The 24065-nt window shown below is 36.0% G+C and overlaps 1 protein-coding gene across 3 annotated transcripts; it reads right to left on the minus strand.

Moving 5' to 3' along the window:
• Window positions 1-384: 384 nt before the first annotated feature.
• LOC139971499 (ribonuclease T2-like) lies at window positions 385-23993 on the minus strand. 3 transcript variants are annotated; one of them, XM_071978042.1, is made up of 10 exons: window positions 23779-23993; window positions 14183-14352; window positions 13012-13026; window positions 9999-10095; window positions 8874-8941; window positions 7009-7081; window positions 5775-5839; window positions 4093-4206; window positions 3142-3256; window positions 385-2579 (listed from the first exon to the last, which is right to left on the minus strand). In XM_071978042.1, the coding sequence occupies exons 2-10, from the start codon at window positions 14284-14286 to the stop codon at window positions 2391-2393; spliced, it is 840 nt and encodes a 279-aa protein (XP_071834143.1). In that variant the 5' UTR covers window positions 14287-14352; window positions 23779-23993; the 3' UTR covers window positions 385-2390. The 3 variants fall into 3 exon arrangements, with proteins under 3 accessions (XP_071834143.1, XP_071834141.1, XP_071834142.1); XM_071978040.1 differs by lacking the exon at window positions 23779-23993 and adding an exon at window positions 15662-15680; XM_071978041.1 differs by lacking the exons at window positions 13012-13026; window positions 23779-23993 and adding an exon at window positions 15662-15679.
• Window positions 23994-24065: the final 72 nt, after the last annotated feature.

Here is a 24065-nt window from a genome sequence, read left to right on the forward strand (position 1 = left end):
AAAACTGTGGATAATACCATTAATAGAACATACGATAACTGGTAAAAAAAATAAGTAATGCAACATTGATTTAGCTCCGTTAATATGGTCATAAGGCAAACACTTTTCAATGCTACTACTCTTCACAAATCTATCCCATGATATACAAAGAAGAACAAATGAGAAAGTTCAACACTGCTCCAAACCACCAGCTCCACCCCTCCCCCCCCCCCCCCACCATCCCACCGATGCCAAAAATATCAAGCAATTTTTACTAACACTTTTCAACAAATTTTGACGAAAAAGAGTTCTAGATTGGCAGCAAACAAGTGTGAATTATCTTAAGAGCAAACCTGTGTGCACAAGCAGCATGTTTTTTCTAATATTTACACATGCTTGGAAAAAGTTTCTTTGTGTCCAAGCAAAAACAACCTACATATCTTTAGCTAACATTAATTTATTAAGTGTTTTCTATTTCATGTCCATGAACAATGACATACTGATTGGAAAATTATAAACAAACTTGATAGAAAAAGTCAGAATTTTTTTTCCGGCTAGAAATGAAAGTCAACTGTCAATTTATTATTAAGGGCAGAATGTTAGTGTTAATATTGTTGTAGTTCAACAGAAAAAGAGGTGAAACAAATGAGTAATAGTTTCTACAGCTATTCCGGTTATTCCCCGTAAAATATTCTAACTGTTCTATGAACAAGTTGATGATGAAAAATCAGCTCCGTAGCCCATGCCAAAATGTTAAAGAGAGTGAAGACTCGCGCAAAAAGAAACATCTGATGCTGGTAATCTGACCTAGTTTCGAATGAGGTGTAACAGAAGTGTTAGACACCACCATCGATCCCAGAAAATACACACACAGCTTGCTACCATCGGTAATTAGACACTAGTGTACAGTCAATACATACAGGCTGCTGTCAATACCCACAGCACAGTGTACATAGCAGCGATGGACAGCTCAGGTCCAGCAATAGATAACAAGGTATCACATATCATTACTGTCTGCATTTGTAGCGACACAAGAAAAACTTCACTTGCAAGCAACAGAAAGTTAACTTTTTCAGAGGGCGGCACACGGTTTGTGGCGAGTCTTCAATGCCTTTAATGATAAACCACTGTTTACTAGCGAATACTCAAACTTACAATCTTCTTTGTTTCCATACAAACAACATAGCATGTATTACATCCAACAACCACCAATTTCATGGTTTTCTCACACCGACTTGTTATGCCACTGAAACATGTGATATTTGAGTCCATAGAACTGTTGTATTTTTAAACTGTGCTTTGTGTGATAACCATGAGGAGCTGACCGTGTTAGTTAGATATAAAAGTCCAGCAACATTTTTCTGATGAGTTTGAGATATTTCAAGGATCATTTCTGAAAGATCATAAAATCAAGTACAGAAATATGACCTGAACTGATATCACTGCATGATTTATAAAAAATCTATGATATTTCAAAATTATTTTTTGCACCAAATATGTAGCAATTAACAATGGAGTTAACAGTTAACAAACAAAAATTTAGGTAGGAATATTGCAGTAGACAAAATTGACTTTCAAAAAAATGTGAGGAAAAACAATTGGTATATATTCTGCTCTTCTAGATTAAAAAACCAAATTCTGATGGCATGCTTAATGACAAATATATATTTTTTTTAGGAGATTGGTGAAATTTTAAAAATGTATCTGGTAACAGCAGTGTGAGATATCCTGATGCCAAATGAGTTATAATGCATTAAGTATTTGTAGATTAAGAAGAGAGGTCATTTTTATCCATAGAAGAAAACAATATTATTGAAATCCTTGAACTAAGAGTACACTGATCTAAACAAACATTCCAATCGTACCAATTTCAAACAAAAATAAGCAAATCATAAAAGAACAGCTTTGGAAGAGCAAGTGCCATGACAACATTACACACTACATAATGTGCACCATTTCCTGTACTTGAAAAGAACCATTATGAGATTTGTTTATTAAAATTTCTACAAGCTAGTTAGATAATCAACTTCAACATAGGATGTAGTTCATCAGTGTAACTTGTGAATATGTCATTTTAAAATAATGAACTCAAAAGTTTCAAATTGTTAAACTTTCCCAAAATTTGCTATGATATGATAAAGGTGTCTGGGGGTTACAAACTGTTCGGTACCTCATCAAAGTCTTTAACCAATATATCAGTCACATAACTTTGGATGAAATTAAAAAAAATTGTGAAGATGGTGTCTTACTTTAACCAGTTACAGGCTTATCTGAGTAATCCTCATGGATTAAGTTAATTCTTATTCACCTAGTGCAAAAAGTCACTGCTCTAAAAAATGGGCAAAAAGTTGTGTCCTTCAAAAAGTTGTAAATTTTATAGTATTTTGACTATTTTCCCCAAACTGTTGCTGTCAGTTGATCCTCATCTCAGGAGAGATAATAGGTGGATAATAAATATCTCGCTTTCCACAGTTACCCTGAAGTCCAAATTGGTTGTTTTTCTTCAAAGGCGATACAGGGCACTGGATCACTTGAAAAGTTTTGTTGAGACATATCTCTACCTCTTCGATGAAAGTGGTTTGTTCCGTCTCATTGATTGTCTAAAGATGAACAGGAAAATGACAGACAGAAAAAAAAGGAGGAATCAATTATAATAAATATGTAAGTTTGAATCAATAATCACGACAATCATCACATTACAAGCAAATGTAATCCGCGCTACAGTCATTTTCAGGTTGTTTCCGATTGAAACGGATCTTAGTTACCTATACATCATGATGCAACTGACTGCATGCTTCTCATCTTCACCTCAAATAAATGTTTTTCAACACATCAACCATACTCTATTACAATATGGAATGCTCCCAGAGGTGTGATACCAAATTAAATTTGATAAGACACTGTTTACATAAAGGCTATAAATGATGCCCACAATCCACCCGACGAAATCCAGAACATACACCATACATGCAACAGCTGTTAACATTTCACTATTTAAACTGAATCACCTGGGCACACTTCTCACAAATCAAACTCCACTTTATTCACTTAGGTAAATGACTGATATAGGTTCCCATAGCAAAGTTTACCGAATATGTCAACCGTAAACCAGAGAATCGGTCAACCGGAACCGGATGATAGCTGATAGAAACGAAGACTCACCGTATAGCATTGGAGCACTGGCTCGAAACCGAGACTTTTACTGATCGCTTCAGTGAAATTATCAGCTTTGTAGATCTTGGTAGCTGATGGCTCTACATGATTGGCTTTAAATATGCTGCATGAGAAAAAGAAAGTCACTTTTTTTTATCAAAAGCTGACTTAAAGATGGCTTAAGTACACATCATCTTTTATAGTAGATGGTTCCTTTTTGCAATTGCTTACTAGTTGTTTTGATATTTTGACCAGTAAGAAATAAAGGTGGTGGGAAGACATGATGAAAATACAAATATACTTACAAATCCTTTTTCATCCTTACAGGTAAGATTGCCCCTCTTAAGACCATCCTCAATATGGCTCCCCCCCCCCAACCCCATCCCTATGCATCAGGAGAACCAGTATCTCTCCCAGAAGTGTCTTGATTTTTCTATTTCCATACTTTCCAATGATTAATGTGAGAGCAATTTGAGGCTTATACAATTAGTACTGTCCCCCACAAAATGGTGTAATTGGCAAAGGTCACACAAGGTCAACACTTTGTCTGTACCATTCATTTTATCTTTCTGTTATGTTATGTAATGTTAGCTATGTTATGTAATGTTAGCTATGTTATGTTATGTAATGTTAGATATGTTATGTTATGTAATGTTAGCTATGTTATGTAATGTTAGCTATGTTATGTTATGGTAAGCTATGATTGTGTTGTTGTAAAAGCCATTGTTGTCCAGTCTTTCATACCTCTTTGGAGGGAAAGTCGATCATAAATTAAAAATCGAAATTGAAATTGCTCACAAGTGCAAGTCTATTTACTTAATTGCAACATCTATTACTTGCGGGCAGACAGATTACACAAATTTGAGAGCAGCTCCTTCCCTGTCTCAGAACTCTGTCTCCTCTGACGTTCTGAAAACTTGACTGAAATATACAGCAGCGGAAGAAGAACTGATGACTAACCTGTCGAACTTGAAGGACTCTAGTATCTGCATCGTCTTGCTGAAATAATTGTGCTCTCCGTCCAGTTCTGGGAGGATTCCTGCACAAGTACCGTGTTTGTTCCACTCATGTGCCCTAATATTAAGGAAAAGAACAGCTATTAGAATGCAAAAATGATATCTCAGATCATGTTAACTGACTGCATCACCATCGTTACAAATATAACTTTTACTTCTGCGGTATGTATTGAATATATCAATTCCTACTACAAACATTATTCCATTTCTGATGTCAAGACAACAATGGAGATCTTTGTAACAGGATGATGAAAGCATAGCAACCGTAAAGAAACAGGTAAACCATGCTACTCAGCATTAAAGCAAGGTCTCAGCTAGAAAAAATATAAACCCATAAAAGGATAATGTGGTATACTATCTTGCTCATATTTTCCAAAGTTAAATAAAGTTTAGTCGGCCCGATTTTTCATAAAACATGTTTACCAACTCGCCATATTTAGTATTAGCTTTTTTCGAGCAATTATCGGTGCGAAAGAGATGCAATTTACTAAAGTTAGCTTGATCAGGTAATTGTAATTAACATCATATCGACTGTGACTGCTTGTGTGTTAAACAGACTTAGGCTAGGAATGTCCACTACTAATGTGTGGTAGATCTGGAGTCAGTGATGATGTTTGCTTTTGGAAGTTATAATAAAATATTACACAATTTCAAACATCTGCTGAGACCATTAACAGAACAAGTTTTAACAGTAAACTGAGTCTTTGTTCAAGTGTATTTGATGGTGATCAAAACCTATGCTGCAAAAGGTAACCAGCTATTTTAATACTCCCCAGTCGAATATGCAAATGAGATATGGATGAGTCATAGACTTGGAAACTCTAGAGGAGACAAAAACCCAACCATCATTGATTAGCTTGTATTGATAGATATCTCTGTGAAAACAATTCACCAAACAGCTGAGAAAAACTCTTGTCCCAATTGAGTGACATCCTAGTTTAAAGTCATGTTTGGGAGTTTGTAAATCTGTGATGTCATAATGGCAAAAGGATCTGAACTTTGTTTTTCTTTTCATATTTTGCAAGGTTGAATTGCTAACAGTGTCGACACTGAAAACCAAAATGGCATCATTCAGGTCAATGATACAAGCTTCAACATTTTAGATTCAACATTTGAAAAAACCCCGACAGAAAAGAAACATTGAATATAAAAATTAAATAAATTGAGAAAAACAAAGAAAATTGAAGCACACATAGCTTGAAAGATGTCACATTTAGACTTGATCAAGTCTTCAGTCGTGTGCGTGATCCCTGATATCTCACAACTTAAGATGATCATACATCGTTTTTGAGATATTCCATGGACATGATGTTGATGTTGACACCGGTGTTGGATATCAAGGGGTAGTACCTACACTACACCTTTCAGGGGATGATTGGGATTGTGTGAAGCGTGCAGTGTTTTAAGATTGATGGTTAAAAGCCCATATTTCTGTAATAAATGCAGGCAATATTTTTGCAAATTAAAATAATTCTAGGCCTTTTGGTGCCTTTTAGATTGAGAATATCATGACAATTAGTTTGAAGATCCACCAAAATGGTTTGAGAAAGCTGTTCATGACATTTGTCTATATCAGACAGACTAATAGTGATGGTAGGGGTTGTGTTTCCTTCAAACTTTACTTACCACAGTTTAGTACCGTCTGGGTCAAGCACATCGGGCCAATGAGCTTGAAGATCAGTCATGAGATCCTGAAAATGTAAGTAGAATTATACAGTGATAGTCTCCTAGTTATTCATTTCATTATTCAGTTACAGAAGAGTTATAAAAAACATTAACACATCGGGCCAATGAGTTTGAAGATGTGTCATGAGATCCTGAAAGTGTAAGTAGAATTATACAGCGATAGTCTCCTTGATCCACTTAATTATTCATTTACAGAAGAGTCATAAAATACATTAACACATCGGGCCAATTAGTTTGAAGATGTGTCATGAGATCCTGAAAGTGTAAGTAGAATTATACAGCGATAGTCTCCTTTATCCACTTAATTATTCATTTACAGAAGAGTCATAAAATACATTAACACATCGGGCCAATGAGTTTGAAGATGTGTCATGAGATCCTGAAAGTGTAAGTAGAATTATACAGCGATAGTTTCCTTTATCCACTTAATTATTCATTTACAGAAGAGTCATAAAATACATTAACACATCGTCGGGCCAATGACTTTGATTGTCATAGTCTCCTTTGTTAATATCATTTATTCATTTTCAGTTTAAATATAAAATTTATGAAGAGGAGTCATAAAATTTGTTAACAGGAAGAATAACTAATATAAAAGGGGGAAGGATTTTTTTTTTAAATCCACAGCATTCAATCAAATAACAATGTTTTAGTTTAGTGAAGTTATATTACATAAAAAACACATTTATTTGTCATACTAATTTGCTCTGACCATCGTTCAAATAATCTGAGGCCACTATACGGTCTTATACTGTAGCTGCGCAAAACTCCATCAACCCCCAAATGAGACATGTCATTACAGTTTGTGATTAAGTTAACTTTATAGTCCTTTCTCTCTGTATGATGCCTCGGTCCTTTCACTGTAATACACAGTTGGCTAAGTTTTTTAATGGGTACAGAGAGCGACAAATTGCTGATCCCTCCCCTCCCCCCGCCGATCCCACTTAAGAATAAAAGAGGTAGGGTTCAATGATAGAAAACAAAAGACTGTTTACTATGCTTTAATACTTCAGAGTCCTTTTCTTCCATGATTTTACCGATGCAAATCAAGCGAATAATGATTAATTTAAATCTTCAAATAAATATATGAATACAGATAAGCACAAAGGGACATACATTTCTTTTTAGAAAATGTTATTTAATATTTTCAAGAATGTGTTTGATGAATCCATACCTGAATTTCAGTTTCATTGAATGGATAGGTGGTATTGCAGTTGAAGACATCATCACCATTGTACTTAGTAGGCCTTATGAAATAAAGACAAATATGCGACTATTTAATCAGTTTTCATAACATGTATAATTTACGGCACATCAAAGTGAGACCTTATGTATTTAGAACAGTTTGGTAACTACTGCATGTGTAACATACAGCACATGTTTATCATGAAATAAAGACAAATATGCGACTATTTAATCAGATTTCATAACATGTGTAATTTACGGCACATCAAAGTGAGACCTTATGTATTTAGAACAGTTTGGTAACTACTGCATGACATAAAGTGCATATGAAGAAGGCCTTTCTTGAGAAGGCCTCAAGAAATCAAATCAAATATGTGACCATTTTATTTCAAATGATATGATATTACAATATTTCATGTTAATTAATTTATGCAAATAAGGTCACCATTTTTGTTTAATTGTGTGCATAACAGTTAATAATTCCTCATGAAAAGATCTTTCAAATTTAACCAAAATTGATATCGGAAGACAGGTTGAGGTTGTGATGAATGGAACGAAGAATGATGTAGATTTGCAAACTCCTAGGCTGTCATTTCGAGATAGTTTGCTACCTTCACCATCCCTAACATCATGATTGTTATCACAAGCAAACCATAGCAGAAACAAATATATTAATACATAATTGATAGCCAAGGTTGAAAAGGATCAAAGTCTTCTAGTAAACATACTCTCATAATATTTTGAAAGGACTTACAATCTAATATTAATATCACTTTCAATTCACCATGATTCCAATGTTTAATCATTATATATAACAATTGCTTTTGTTCCTATAGGTTTGATCAATGCCATTGAACTTTCAACTTTAAGGATTTTTTTTCACAGGAGGCTGAGAAAAATACTAAATCACTGTACCAGAAATGAGCAACAATGGTTAATAACAACTTTAATGAAAGAAACTAAGTAAAAAGAAACACAGATTGCTTGGCATCTTGTGAAAAACTTACAATTAATTCTAGATCTAAACTATTTTTAACCTTGCTTTATCAGCTGTATTAACTTTGTTCTATGATATGACCTCTTTATGAGAAAACATGAACCATTAACATTTCAAAATAAACTTACCATTACATTCATCAACATTCAATACCACCAGTTATTATTTGACTTATTGCTGTCTGTATTGCAAGGAAAGATGCACTTTCCACCATACAAGAAGAACTTAAACTCTGTAGTCTGTATGTGCTACTTTTGTTGTCATAAGAGATGGTTAAACTGAAATATACTTTGTATGACTTTGTGATTGTGCTAACAGTTAATGACTAGCTTAATGTGCTAGACCTATACATAGCTAGTAATATAACCTATTTTCACAGCAGATATGCCCAGGCCTAGAACCAAATTTGCAAGTGATGTAAGACCATGTAAGCGATGAAATATGGAATAATTTTCTGTTCAAATTTATGTGTAGCAATGTTTGAAGGATCAGAAGTTTGGTTCTTATACAGTACTATGGTTTCTCTCTGAAACCCCCCCCCCCCCCACCCCCCAAAAAACCCTGCTACACATCTTTGCACTTTTATGTGTGTATGTATGTGTGTATGCGTGTACGTACGGATGTATGTACAGTATGTATATGCACTTGTATGTATCGCATTTTGCAATGAGATACCAGATAAATGATTCATTGTGGGACATGACTTACTAGTAGTAAGCTCCACTGTTTTGGACAAAATGGAGGTGAAGAACCTAGAGGGATTGGGAACACTGATAAGTTTGAATTTGTATTGATTGAAGTGCATCTCATTCTACTTTCAGTTTTTTCAGTATAAAAGATATTTTGGGAATATTCACCAGAGTCCGTGAAGGGTCCACTTAGTGGCTTCTGCAGGCACCTTACACGCATTAGTATATTTCAAATCCTGGAGAGAGATGAAGAGATGCGTGTCATTAGTAGATTACAAGATCAGATGACCAGAACGAGCTGATACAAATCAGCTCCCCCCCCCCCTACCAGAAATATCGTTCAAATTTAACAATTCAATTACAAGCACACCTCTGTCTTTGCCCTTCTCCAGTTTACTCCCTACCCTCTTTCCTTAATCCTCTCTTTGTCCCTCTAAAGTTGATCTCCTTCTTCTCCTCCGTCTTCCCCCTGTTGGTTTCTTTCTTCAAAAACTGCTATGTGCATCTTTGTGTTTGCATAGCATTTTGCAAAAAGTGACCGGATAAACTATCCCCTGAAGGAGTCCAGGCAACAATATAAACACTGGAGTATTGCCTATAGATGCATGCAAGCTTTGTACCTCACCCACCCTAATCCTTCCCTGATTATCCCTCTCCCCCACCCCCCCACCCCCCACCCTCATTCAATCTGCTACTTCCCACATTTGTATTAGATTATTTAATACAAATGCACTTGTTACATAACATCACATAGGAAGTCTGGTCAATTGCATAGAGTAGGTAGACATATGTACTGACAGTGTAAATTCAGACTTTTTAAATTTTGCAGCATACAGGATATCCTTTCAACTTCTTACACCATACCAGGAAGGATGCTCATCAAATCCCACATACAGTATGACAAAACAACATTTCGTCAAACATTTCGGAGGCATTTTACACCGTAGCATAGCTGCTGTGTGAGTATTATGAAAAGTGTCATTCATAAAGGTACCCTGTACCAGTAAGTTGCCACTGTTCGGACCCTTGTATGTTCACATATGATACATACAATCACGTACGGGTCTCAGAGGGACATTAGTATTGCTATGTGTGTTTAAACTGAACCATGTTCAGAGCATGGTTTTCCACAAACTGATAAACTTTTCACTGTCAATTTTATACGTACAGTAATAAAGAGCAAGACGGACTATTTTCTGGAGATATGACAACATGCAAATTTATATTAATGAACATATTGAAATTTATAAACATATAATGTGGATATATGACATAAGTAATCAGTTTAATTACCAGGAGCTCATAACAGAATGACTGGGGCCACTGGACTGCCAGGATCAGAAAGTCCCATGATATGTTGCTTGGGGTCCCATGAATTGGTCGAGGTAACCTATAAGGGTAAAACAAAAAGAAGGAACTTTGGAGTGAGAAATGATCTTCGATCTACTTCTAACAGAGTATACTAGCATTACTTCTCTTTTACCAACATATGACTCAAATTAACCTATATAGGCATGCAAATGACTCAAATTAACCTATATAGGCATACATATGATAAGGAAGCGGGTGGGTAGGGAGAGAAGAGAAGAAAAGAGGGCGTTAGACCAGTTTCTGTTTCTTGCATATGGAAGGGAGACGGAGAATCCACCAATTGGATGAACTTATAAGAGAAGCTTGGATGGCAGTTCTAGATGATTCAAAGAGAAAGTGAGCTGACTAACAAAAGGAGATTGTGAAACACTTAAATAATTAAGCCATAGGAAATCATTTTGCACGGAAGCTCACATTACCTTCTATTAAGATATGGGAGTCCTAATTACCCAGAAGATGTAAAGAAAATAGTAGAGCAAGGAAAGGACTTGGCCCTTTTTGGATCATAACATTTAACATAATTGGAATTTTTTAATATTACATGTCTACTTGTTTTTGCAAGTCACAGCACATATAAACAAGATGGGATGCTGTGCATACCATAAAATGTGCACTACAAATGCATAGCAAACATCACACCTATGAAATCAAAACCTTGTACACTGTACAAAGGGTACTGCACAAAGCCAATATTTATTTTCTGGTACTCATTATTATAGGCTCACAGCTCATTGTTACATCACCTCACATCACTCCCTAACTTGGCAGGACACTGATTTTCTAACAACACTAACTTGACATTCAGCCAAAGTTGAATCTATTCTCATACAAATCTAACCCAGGGAGCAGAGCTGAATTAAGAACTGACCTGGTTTTGCGGTTAACATTGTGCCATATATGTAAGCTATACAATACCATCCTAACTAACTTTCATTTTAAAAGATTAATAATCAACAATATTCTCAACTTAATCCTTTGTCTATTTTTCTTCCAAACTTTTGATTTCCTCTCCAGTTGTTATTAATATTTATACTTCCTCATATCTCCAATCCATGAATACAATTATGGTTTCATAGTATGTCAACCAGTCATGCTTGTAGTACAGTACCTACAAATTCAACGCACACAGACAAGACCTGTAACCAGATAAGAATCTTTACTGGATATGTTTTTTGAACAAATCTACAGTTTGCATAATTTCATAAATGAACAATTTCCCAACAAACTGACTGACTGACTGACTGACTGACTGACTGACTGACTGACTGACTGACTGACTGACTGACTGACTGACTGACTGACTGACTGACTGACTGACTGACTGACTGACTGAAAAGGTAATTGAAGCTACCGTATGTTTACAAATGACATTAATCTAAACAAGTGCTGTTAAAATGCAAACATACTGTACTAATTACAAATTGACACTGACATTTTTGCTGAGCATCATATTTGACTTAGCTGCCATGGAACAATAAGGAATGATTTGAATAATCTATGAAATCAAGAACAACCAGGGTGAAGAATGAAGGGATAACTATCAGAGGGGTGGTAGGAGACGAGGGAGGAGGAGGGGCGGGGGTGAGAGGGGGAATGGTGAGGAAGGTGAGATGATGTAGACGGGAATGAAGGTTATGTTCAACTCTCTCTCTCCAATCAATTCAGGTCAACCCCCCCCCCCCCCTCTCATACTTTCTCATACGACTGTGCACACTGACCCTACTTCCGCATTTTTGGTGTATAAGGTAGCTGCTGAGTTTAACATATGCCGGTCGACACCCTGAGTAGATGGTTTATATACTCTTCTCTCACAAGTTGACTGCTCCACTACTAAGGACACAGCACTATGACATTAACATAATAATTGCATGCTCATACAACCTCATTACCAGCCCATGCAATCTGGATTTTGCACAATCTCTGCAAAGAATTGACAACATCCTTCAAGTTCTTGATTATTTGTTGACTTTAATGATGAAAGTACAAGAAACATCCTGACCCAATTTAGATCATGTTTTTACATCAACAAATGTACACAAGTGCTCTGCTTTATTTCAAGCAAAGCAGGATGAATTACATTTTCACTTTGTTTTCAAAATAAGAGTGATCGTGATTTCACAATAATTCTGTTGATTTTCCTCCCACGCTATTTGATAAATCACACGACCGACCGTACAGTGCAGTTCACAGCTAAACTGGTTCAGATTAATTTTCCATAACTGTGTGAAGAAATATAGTCAACATATTTGATAATTTTCCATTTGCATTTAGAAGACATTATGGTGTTGAAACTTGGAAGGTGTCTTTTGATGAAATTTTTGGAACTGACTGATGTATCATTCACATGACATGTGTATAAGAACGTTCATTTACAATCTTAAAGGTCTGTTTCCATCTAACCCTGCAAATATTCTATAAACCCAAATAATGGGCACCCTTTCTCAAATTATGAAAAGCAATTCATCGCCACTGTAAAACTAAAAACCATATAAGCTACAGTACAACAAAGTGAAATGACTGTTTGCCTTATCCTCCAATAGGCCTTCACAAAAACAGCTTATTACCTGCAAGGTCATAAAAACAACATACTATTGTAAACACTAACACTTAATTGAGCTGTTTAAAAACTACCAATTCGCTCATTTTGGGAATAGCCTGAGTAAAGAAATTATGGCTAGAATTGGATTCAGAACCTCTGACCTCTGTATTACAAGCCCAGCACACTACCAACCAAGCTACTGTATCTGGGTCCTTAGTTGGCAGTGGTCCCTATGCAATCTTTTCTTTTCTGGCCGGGAGTAATAATTATAAAATTAATTAAGAAAAGGAATAATAGAACACTGACTGGGAAAGTTTAGTACATTTTTGTAAATGAACAAATAAATTAGCTCATTTGATTAGATTTCATAGTACTTGATGACTTACAGTACTGTACCTTATTCCATTTTTCCTGTAGTGAGCATGGTGTAAGAATGAAAAATAAATTTACTGTATCAAATTTTAGCATGGCCAAAACTTTACAATAGTTGCTCTTAGAGTTTTATAAGTATACTGATGCAAGAACATAAAGCTACTTTACAGTACTGTATGTTTGACAGTAAATTACATTCAGTCCTCTCTCAGTCCTCTCATACATGGGTATGTTTGTTAATAACTTGTGTCACGAGATGAAAAAGATGGCATTTTAGGTATACTACAAACAGTATGTTCAACTCTTCATACATCTAGGCATCTGTTTACTTATGATATCATAAGAAGCCAATTTAACCGTAGCATGTTACTACTTCAGACAAGTTCAATGCTAGCACTGTACATGTAGGCATCTGTCCATTTGAATCACTCATGAACCCAAACAAGATTTTAACACTTTTGCTATACTGCAGTGCGTGCAAAACTATTTTAGAGCTTTGCATTTGTAGAGCAACTTGCCAAATTTTGCTAGACATACTGTATATAATAAATAAATAAAGAAAAACACACCAGAAAAATTCCACTTTACGACCGGTTTGTCCTTTTGGGACTCATCAGGCGAAGGTAGGAATCTAACCCTGGATCTTGCATCACAGACCAAAGTCTGTACCACTCGACCACAGTGATTCTACTGGTGTGTGAATTGCGTATAAACTGGCTTTGTTAGTTTGTATAACTGTCATTTAGGGCGTATTACCTAAGTGCTATGATTGCACAGAGTGCACCCCAAATTTTGTGTAGTGGTTTTGATGGCTCTATTAATTTTGTCTCTTATAAAATTCTCTGAATTCTGCGAAGTTTTGGACCATTTTGCATCTCACTTTGATATGTGATTCTGGTGACATTATTATTATTAAATTATTATTAACTTATTAATGGCTTAGACCCAAACTTAAACTGGATAGTATGTCGATGCAAAAAGATGGCTGTGAATAATAATGTTTTTAAATTTTGTGTAGCAGATTTCGGTCTCCTATAAAATGCTACATGTATGATTCCTATGTACAAACGTTCTATACAACTTTCCACAGTGTGCAGCAATCTGCCCATATTGCATGGCATCAATGCTGTACCCATAAAAATTATTTCCATACACATGTACTGTATTTCGTTGTCCTGCTTTGACTAATACTCACCGTTTTAAGTTATCTGCTTTGATGAAAGACGCCGAGAATAACTGGACATGACTCAGAACAAAGTAAAACCACAACACAGCAGCTACAGCTGTAGTGCTCGCCATTAGTCTTCTCGTGGCAGAGACTCTTCTCAGACGAAGAAACAGCGATTCGCTCTCGTCGGCGTTAGACTACAGAAAAAGAAATACAGATCGTAGGAAACGAATGCATAGAACAATATAAGTTAAATAACAATATCAACAAAACAAATATGCATGAAATGAAGACAAAAAAGTACATAGTACGGAAGTAACACAAGGGTTAAAATATTAAAAGAAAATTAATGCCAAATATGATCATCAAAGTGTTAGAGAGTGGAAGAAACTATTGGATGAATATACTGCGAAGAATCCTGTCGCTTCACTTTCTGAATGATAGATAGTCAGTGAGTATAAAGGGAGGGCGCAGTTCTAAAATGTTTCCTGTCATGTACGCTTAGGTAGATGGGAGAGTGCAAATGCAGAGGGAGACAGGTAAGAGATGAGGGAAGTAATTATAATGATTCGTTGCACGGTGACGAAAAAAGGTTTAAAATAACAACCAATTTGGGTTTTTTTATTTTTATTTTTCATTTGATCGTTTTTGACATATATATACAGAATTGTGCAAAAACTTCCCTATTAACCAGTTTGGTATTCTCATCTTTACATTTTACTGTACAAATTAATTTACCTTTTCTAATGCAACACAAATTGAAAACCAGTAACAATTTCAAATTTGAGTACATATAATTCTCGAATATACATGCTAATTATTTCCCCTATAGCTCAAGAAAATAAAATATAATGATCAACATATATATATATATATATATATGAAGAAAATGTCTAAAAAACAATGGCATGCATGAATTGTATCTGTTTGTGTAAAATATGCAAATCTTGTTGGTATAAAGCACACTGGTTCAGTGTCACATTGTATGCATAATTCATGGCAAAGCATGTCAAAATAATGTAGACAAAGTAGCTGTGTACTGCACAACTTTTGGCCAAATCATATGGAAATTGTCATACCCAAGCTTAAAATTTCACAATTTATTAAGCCACTTGCTAAAAAAATGCCACTGGTGCTAAATAAAATCTACTGGCTGAATAAAATCAATTTCTCCCTGGAACTTTCCTGTATTACAATACACACCAATTACTTTGACAGGCTTTTGGGAGCAGCCCAATCACATTTACTGATATAATAAGCAATAAAATAGGGCTTATTGTAGGTACAGAAATCATGCCGAATCTTTTACTACCGATTGTTAACTGACTTCCAAAGAGTTACAGTTCTTAATATGTCACTGGTAGAAAATTGCCAGTGCCTTTTGTTTGTTGCAAAATCCACCAAAATCATACAACCAGTAAATAGCCCAAACTTTGACGCCTGATACCAACACAAACCATAAATTTGCGAAACGTAATATCCAAATTAAAACTTTCAGTGACTTACCATATTTGCTTAAATCATGAAAATATATTTGTCCAAAATGAAATGTGAAAACTTCACTGTATTCCTTTGAAAGTGATAAACCACAGCTGACTATAAAACTGAACCAATTACTACATTTTTGGATTTAATTATAATCTCATAGGACAAATTTTACCGTGGACTACAGTAATACTCTACCAATAGAAGAAATCAACCTATTAAATCTAACCACCATCATCATTTTATATTCCCCAGTAACATTTTTGCAATGGGTTTCTTTTTAAATACAATGTTGACACAAATTCTAATCAATAAAACTGATAGCAGCTGGCACTGAAGCAGTGCAAGAGGTGGCTACACTCTTTGTAATTAATAATTCAAGAGCTTAAACAAAAAAATATCACCTCTTAAAAAATTTGTGAAGAGAACCGCCAGCTATCGGTACTACTGTATAGTTTAAATAACCCACACGAAACTTGTTTTGAAGATGAACGATTTTAATTTGCTGGTTCGCAAAAAATGACAGCTTTGAAATGGAATTCAGTCAAGATGGACACACTCTTTGATGATGACCTGGGAAAGTGATAAAGTTTGCCTGTAAGTGTGCTCCACTTGGAATAAGGTTCAAACATTCAATTTTCTCTCTCTCTCGATCTGATCCATGTTGGCCAGTCTCAGAAAAAGGTTTACAACATGCAAATTTGATGCTGTTGTCTATTTCTAAATTAGCAATATTAATCAACATTTCATAATGTATACTAAACATTCATATGAAATTTGCTGCTTTTCCCTAAATTAATTTATAATGAAATTAATGCACAGATCCTGGGGTAAACATATGTCTTTATATGTTGGCAATTTCCTACTCCAATTGAATTGTTATTTTCTGTCAATTTAATGACAAGTATGAGGATGAATTAAAGCAGATGAGGCTTTAATATTCAGCACAATATACTTTTATACAATAGTTTTCCAAATTAAATTAGAAAACACTCTGCTAACACAGAGGTACATACAAACAATACATAGAACTGAAAGTTCCATTTGTAACAGTGAAAATGAAGTCGTAGAGTATTACAGTACTTCTAAAATAAATGTTGCAGTTAGCTTTTACCTATGAACTCATGCCTCAATAAGTGTTCACAACATTATAACTTTGTACGGAAAGCCAGAAACTTGCACGAATGTATAGTTATTTAATGAGCAAGATGACCCTACTGCCGGTTTTCAATACATGAATACACCTATTGAGCATCTTCTTACAACGGATTCTTGCAAAGTTTGAGAGAAAGATATTCCTCAATTTTAAGCCGGCCTCACACCACCCATATGTGAATGGGAAAGATAGCTCAACTGTCGTGACCCGACATATTTTCTATATAAGTCGACCAATATTCTTACACACAGTGAATGACTGATGAGCCGGGACCCAACTACATACTCCTGTGGGGGGGAGGGAGAGGACTTTAGCCACACTCTGAGACAAAAATCAGGGGGGGGGGCTCAGGCAAAAATTCCTCGTCTATAGTATATAAATATGTAGCATGAATATGGGGTACAACCAAAAACAAATGTTCAACTTTGTTTTAAAAGTTGCAAATATATACTGTATAGCACCATTTTGCATCTTAAAAGCACCTTCCATTTTACCAAATTTATCATTGGAAACGGGACATCCTATCCCTAGACCCTGCCTGACTTTCCATCTTATCCCCCCCCCTACCCCCAGTACAAAACAAGGTGATTGCACATCTGCTGATGAGCTTCCACTTGACAACAAAATGGCTACCCCCATGATTGATCACATTTCAATTGACATGCATTGCCTGCAAAGTGGTACTTACTGTAACTGACCTAAATGACTATAACACACTCTTAATCCAGATGGAAAAAATTAAACGTTGCATTTTCAAGAACTGAAGCAGACATTAAAATGGCTACCACTGGAAAAATTGTTGCTATAAAACACTTGCCAGCTAAACCACAATTTCCTTTTCACAACATTTGGTTGACTTAAGTCAATAGGACAGTGGGTTACTGACTTGTACAGTATGTATGTTACATTAATGTTAAATATTCAGAACTGCAAACTTATGTCATATAAGCCAACACTTTGATCTATATTTCCTTGTTAAATTTTTCAAAATTTGATGAAAACTGATCAAAATCATTTATCCACCTACAGTCAAAGATTGATAGTATTCTTTTATGATTTTATTTGATTCCAACAACTTGATACCTGCAAAACCTAGCACTATACCAAGTATCACATGCAAGCTAAAGACTAAAAAATAGGGGGGAGGAGGAAGTCTGCCACGGATATGCCATGCCACAGCCCCCCCCCAAAAAAAAATGTTTTCCCTATTTTTGTAGATCATTGAGTAAAGCTTTGCCAACGATAGCACCATTTTGCATCTAAGCCACGTTAACAAATAACCACAAAAAAAAACATAGGGGGACACCCCTTCCCCTTAGAACCCTTCCCCAGGTTGGCATCCCCTGCAAATGTGACAGAGATCCCCCCCTAGCTGGTATCAACTATTCTACGTATGTCACTGATACCGAGGTACCTAATAACATCTATTCTAAGGTCACCTACCAAAGTCAATTTCAGCATTGAAGTTACCTTCACCATGAAAACAATGAACAGGAAAATCAAAGGAAAAGTGAAATATTGCATTTCCTATTGTTATGATGATTTTCGTTTTGAACAAATAGACAGTCACGAGACAAAGTTGATATCGTACACACTGTTTTCCATATTTAGCTTTTGGGGGAACGGTTCGATGCCACTTACATATTTCTTTCACATCACTGGTCAATAAAGTCTATGCTGTCCCGTGACATTCGTCAGTTCTAAGAAAAAAAACAGGATTAATTGGCAATGATCGAAGACCTAAGACCTCAATCTTTTTGCAGCGTGCTATATTCGGTACTATATCTACATCATTACTTCTTAAAAAAAAACAGCACCTAAAATAGGCAATTTATATTTGGCCGGTACAATCTGTCGACTTAAGCAAACGAGCAAAACGTTACCCAAATACTGTAACACTACAATTTGTCAAACCAGGAACTTGCTTAGAAATTGGAATAAAAAAAAAATTTATGAGAGAATATACTCATGACGTCACACTGTAAATTGATTCAGCAGAAGAAAAGGAGATCATTAAGGTTGGTTTGGTTTCATCTTTCAGTTTGAATACGAAACTAAAACTAATTGAGTTCCTAATTGCTGTCTATAATGATTGCACAATTGCAGTTGGCTTAATATTTATTACGCAAGAAAGTCTTCACTGCCAAAAGACACGCAACACACATGTCATTTGATTGACAACTAGGTTGCCTTATTTCACTAAGCTGTACATAAATGTATCCACAATATCAAACTTTGCTAAACACAAACTTTGCTAATTCACTTCAAGACAATTCAGAAATGATATCCAGAATATTAGCTCACAATTTTGCCTGCATGATGAACTTTGACCCTAGCATACAGTAAAGTTCATATTCTGGCTGGCTAGCTGTGTGTATGCACTACTATGGACATACTGAACTTGTCAAGTCTCACAGGTTTACCATAAAGTTCATAGTTTTGCATCATTTCCATGTCAAAACTCATACTGTACATGCAAAATCTTTAACCATTAAAGGCATTGAAGACTCGCGCACAAAGAAACGTCTCATGCCGGTAATCTGACCTAGTTTCGAATGAGGTGTAACAAAAGTGTTAGACACCACCATCGATCCCAGAAAATACACACACAGCTTGCTACCGTCGGTAATTAGACACTAGTGTACAGTCAATACATGCAGCTACGGTCAATACCCACAACACAGTGTACATATAGCAGCGATCTCAGGTCTAGATAAAAGATAACAAGGTATCACGTTTCATTACTGTCTGCATTTTGTAGCGACAAGAAAAAAAACTTCACTTGCAAGCTACGAAAAGTTAACTTTTTCAGAGGGCGGCACACGGTTTGGGGCGAGTCTTCAATGCCTTTAAAACAAAGTATGTACAAGCAGACTCACATATAGTTGAGAATGTTTTTCATATTAATTAAAATACACTGTCAACGGAATACAGCGCTAAATACTAAATTGACTTGTAAGTCAGACAGTTGATTTGATGAGTTTTATTGGAGTTTATTAGAAAGTTTTATAAAATCTCCAGCTTTCATGCGCCAATGTCAAGGTTTTTAATTTGGAAATGGCCATGTCTACAACTTTATAGGGTGTTGGCAGGTCTGCTGTTGACTTCAGAACTAACTAACCATTATCAAGTGTCAAACATAAATTGTAAACTAATGACATTAATTGACAGTCAGTTTACAATCAGGTAAGAAGCTATCCCTACTGTAGGTACAATCAAACTGTAGTTCAGTTGTATGTATGTATGTATTTTAGATCCTCCTGCAAGCAGGAACTCCCGAAGAAGCCTCATTGGCTTATCAAAGCCGCAAGCTGATTGAAGTCAGTCTCTTAGATTAATATTCATATCCATGATTATGAATTGTCAACAACTCTGTAGCTGGACGACTCACAGTACATTAATCTTGGAGTGACTCGAACTGGGGACCTTATGATTGGAAGGCACCGGGAGTTAACCACTGAGCTAACACTCCTAGCTAACACTCCTAGCTAACACTCCTAGCTAACACTCCTAGCTAACACTCCTAGCTAACACTCCTAGCTAACACTCCTAGCTAACACTCCTAGCTAACACTCCTAGCTAACACTCCTAGCTAACACTCCTAGCTAACACTCCTAGCTAACACTCCTAGCTAACACTCCTAGCTAACACTCCTAGCTAACACTCCTAGCTAACACTCCTAGCTAACACTCCTAGCTAACACTCCTAGCTAACACTCCTAGCTAACACTCCTAGCTAACACTCCTAGCTAACACTCCTAGCTAACACTCCTAGCTAACACTCCACAGTTACTGAGCCTGTGCTATATACCTGGATTTACTTTCCTGTATGTGTTTGTTATGTTGCACGCGTATATTGTAAGAAGTAGAATGAATGCATGTAATTAACCTGAATAAATAAGTACACAAGAAACGAATGTATACATGAACCATTTATTCTGTGTCTTCCTTGGTCAGTACTCATATCACAACTGTCCTCATCCATATCTTATATTATATAATAATATAAATAAGGCAGACTCAGCAGGAGTCCGGTAGGGTCACAAGCTGACCCTATTGGTATGTAGGTTGCAGGCATATGACAGGTGATATTATACAGTGAGTAATAATGGTCGATTAGATAATAGCTAATATATCACATTGGTAATAATGGATGGTCGATTAGATAATAACTAATGTATCACAGTGTTTAATCAGTGGAGTAGTTTCAAGTATGAGCAATTAGCATCTATAACAATGATACATTGATTTGAACATCATAATAAGTCTCTATCGATCAGGCTGCTGATTCAGAATTTAGGGTGACTCCAAGGTCAAATTTGAAGAACTAGGTTTCAGTCTCGGTTGTTCTTGAGTTGTAATATTATAGTACTTACAGAAAGTACTCTGATGATGGCAATCAACCACAGTATGATTTTTACTTGGGGTTGGTTTGCAAATTTACAAATACCTCCAATAAAATTGGCACACAAATTACCTTCAGAACAAAAAAACAACTTTAGTCACATGTAGTGCATCAATAGTTTCAATGCTAGATTCATTTGGGGAGGGGCTTTCGCTCATGAACTCCATCCAGGCAATTATTGTAGACCCCCCCACCTCCTCCCCCCTCTTCCATTTTTCGGTACTTGGTAAGTAGAGGAGTAGTTACCAATGGGGTGATTAAAAAGAAACGTATTTTAGTTTCCTGATGTACAAAGATACAAGAAGAGACAGTTAGACACAGACATGAATCCAAAAGCAATAATATTTTAATGTTTAAGCAGCTCACTTTCTACATGCCATAATGTCCCATTTGACATGGAAACTGGAAAATGTAAAGTTTCTATTCTCTCTCCATTACAAAAAAACTATTCATAGAAATATGCATGTGTACACACCAAGAACACCACTACAAATCATGAAAGAGTTGAATTGTAAACAAGTTTTCAGAGTGCGGAAATGTGGCATATAAGGAGTAAAGTTTGTTCCTTTTAATATCTTATCTTTGGACGTCCATGCAAAATAATACTAAAGTACTAACCAAATAATAAAGTACTCAATAAGAGTTTCATGCATTTCGCATTCCACACTTATAGCATTTACTAACTAAAGCAAACAGCTATAATTACTGTTTTTGCATTGACAGTCATAGAAATATGGAAGGCTGATGAAGAAATGTTGCTCAAACAACTGCAATATTGATTTCAAATTTGTGCATAGGTTTAGGGTAAAATATTAACGTAAAAGTAGAGGATCTGACGTTTCAATCCTAGCATGATCTGCAGCGGGTTAACTGAACGAAACAAACTAAGAATACATTAAGCGACACAGAAGAACAGAAAGTTAAATTGACCAAATATTAATGACAGTGAAAACTGGAAGTCACTGATCATCGATCTTCACCTAACATCATTAAAAAGTTCACTTTACAGAAAGTAGTAGTTGAAAGTAGTTCTCAGGCTAATCACATAATTTGTGACCTTTGGAATTTAACTCAAAAGTTACAGGGTATATAGTCAAAGACTGCACATTCAACAGCATGTCCTTACAGTATTGTGAAAGAACTGAGAGGTACGATGGATAAGATCAATCTTAGGCAATTCGAATGAAAGTTTTAGATTTGCATTCAAAGGATCACACTGTATAATTTCATTATTTACAAATATTTTCATCACATTCATGAAAAAGGCACTCTGACACACAAATGCAAGTTCTTGTCATCAAACAGCAGTTGAACACAAATTTAGCTAGTTGGCATACCCACATGCAACAGACACCTACATAAACAACCTACCCGACTGTGTCGCTTCTGATGTAAGAATGTTTGGAGATTATTTAATTCTGTACCGACAAATAAATTCCCGTAGTAATTGTGACAATCTTCAAAAAGACATAAATTCACTCTGTAACTGGGAGTCAGCATGGCAGATGAGTTTCAACAAATCAAAATGCTTCATTATGCGGATGACTCACAAGAAGAATATTCCAAATCATGAGTACTCAATGGGTGACTCCATCCTTCAAGAGGTTAAACACCATCCCTACCTTGGAGTCGAACTTTCAAGTGACCTTACTTGGTCAAAACACATCAACCAGTCGGTAAATATTGCCAATAAAACCCTTGGTCTTATCAAACAAAATTTTTGGAATTGTGCATCATCGGCAAGAGAAACAGCTTGTTAGACCCAAACTGGAATATGCCAGTGTAATCTGGGACCCTCATCAGCAAATCCACAAAGAATCCTTGGAAAAAGTTCAGCGACGTGCTGCCAGGTTCGTCAAAAATGACTATAGTCGCTTTAGTAGTGTCACAGACATGTTAAAAGATCTCAATTGGGATACTCTCGAAAACAGAATCAAAGCACGACTTGTTACCATATATAAAGAGACTCATGGCCTAATTCCAAGCAACATAAATAACCTTCTTGAAGACAAAGACAAACCAACTACACGTCAATCTCACAGTTTGAATTATAAAATTCCTCAAGCTCAAAAGAACTGTTATAAATATTCGCTTTATCCTCACACCATTTCTCAGTGGAACGCACTCCCACCTGATCTGAAATCAGCACCAAACATCGCCTCCTTCAAGTGCATGCTGGGAAGTCAGCAGCACCATTAGCAAAACTCGAAGGACTGCACGTCAACAGCCACATCAGGGGCGATTTGTGCAGTACCACACCAAGACACCAAAACTGCATCAGTGGTATGGTGGCTTCGTCTAGATCATAGACGTAGGGTTAGCAGTAGGGCTAGGAGAAAATACACTGGGGCTAACATAAAATACATTTTAGCTGACTGGAAATATTATCAAAGCCGTCTTCGTGGTTTCGTTGGTTACCATTAAACCTTAACGGGAGGCCTATGGGCCTAGGCTAGGCTTGACCTAATTGTTTCTGTCTAACCAGGGACTTCGTATAAATATAACATACAGTAGGTTAGGCCTACTAGTACTAGAACCATGCAGTATTGGAGCTGCAAAAAACACAGTGTTAACATACCTTAGGCGAGGTCCTTTCCACTCAAAGATTCACGTATTTTTAAAAGTAACTGTCTTGAGGTGAATTGTCAAACTAATGTACACAATCGCGCAAGCTGCACGACTCGCAGTTATTGTCTTTGGTCGATTGAAGTTTCCCAGCAACTGTAGCTATATATAAACGATTGCGCCTATTATCCTGCCTGCGATGCAAAATTGTCGCGTCCTGCTTGTGTATTGTTCTAGATATAACTTTTGGGAATTTCCCTCCTCCATCTGAATCATCACTGCGCAGACTCTCAGTAATGT

The sequence above is a fragment of the Apostichopus japonicus genome, chromosome 8 (assembly GCF_037975245.1).
Source record: "Apostichopus japonicus isolate 1M-3 chromosome 8, ASM3797524v1, whole genome shotgun sequence".
Lineage (NCBI taxonomy): Eukaryota > Metazoa > Echinodermata > Holothuroidea > Aspidochirotida > Stichopodidae > Apostichopus > Apostichopus japonicus.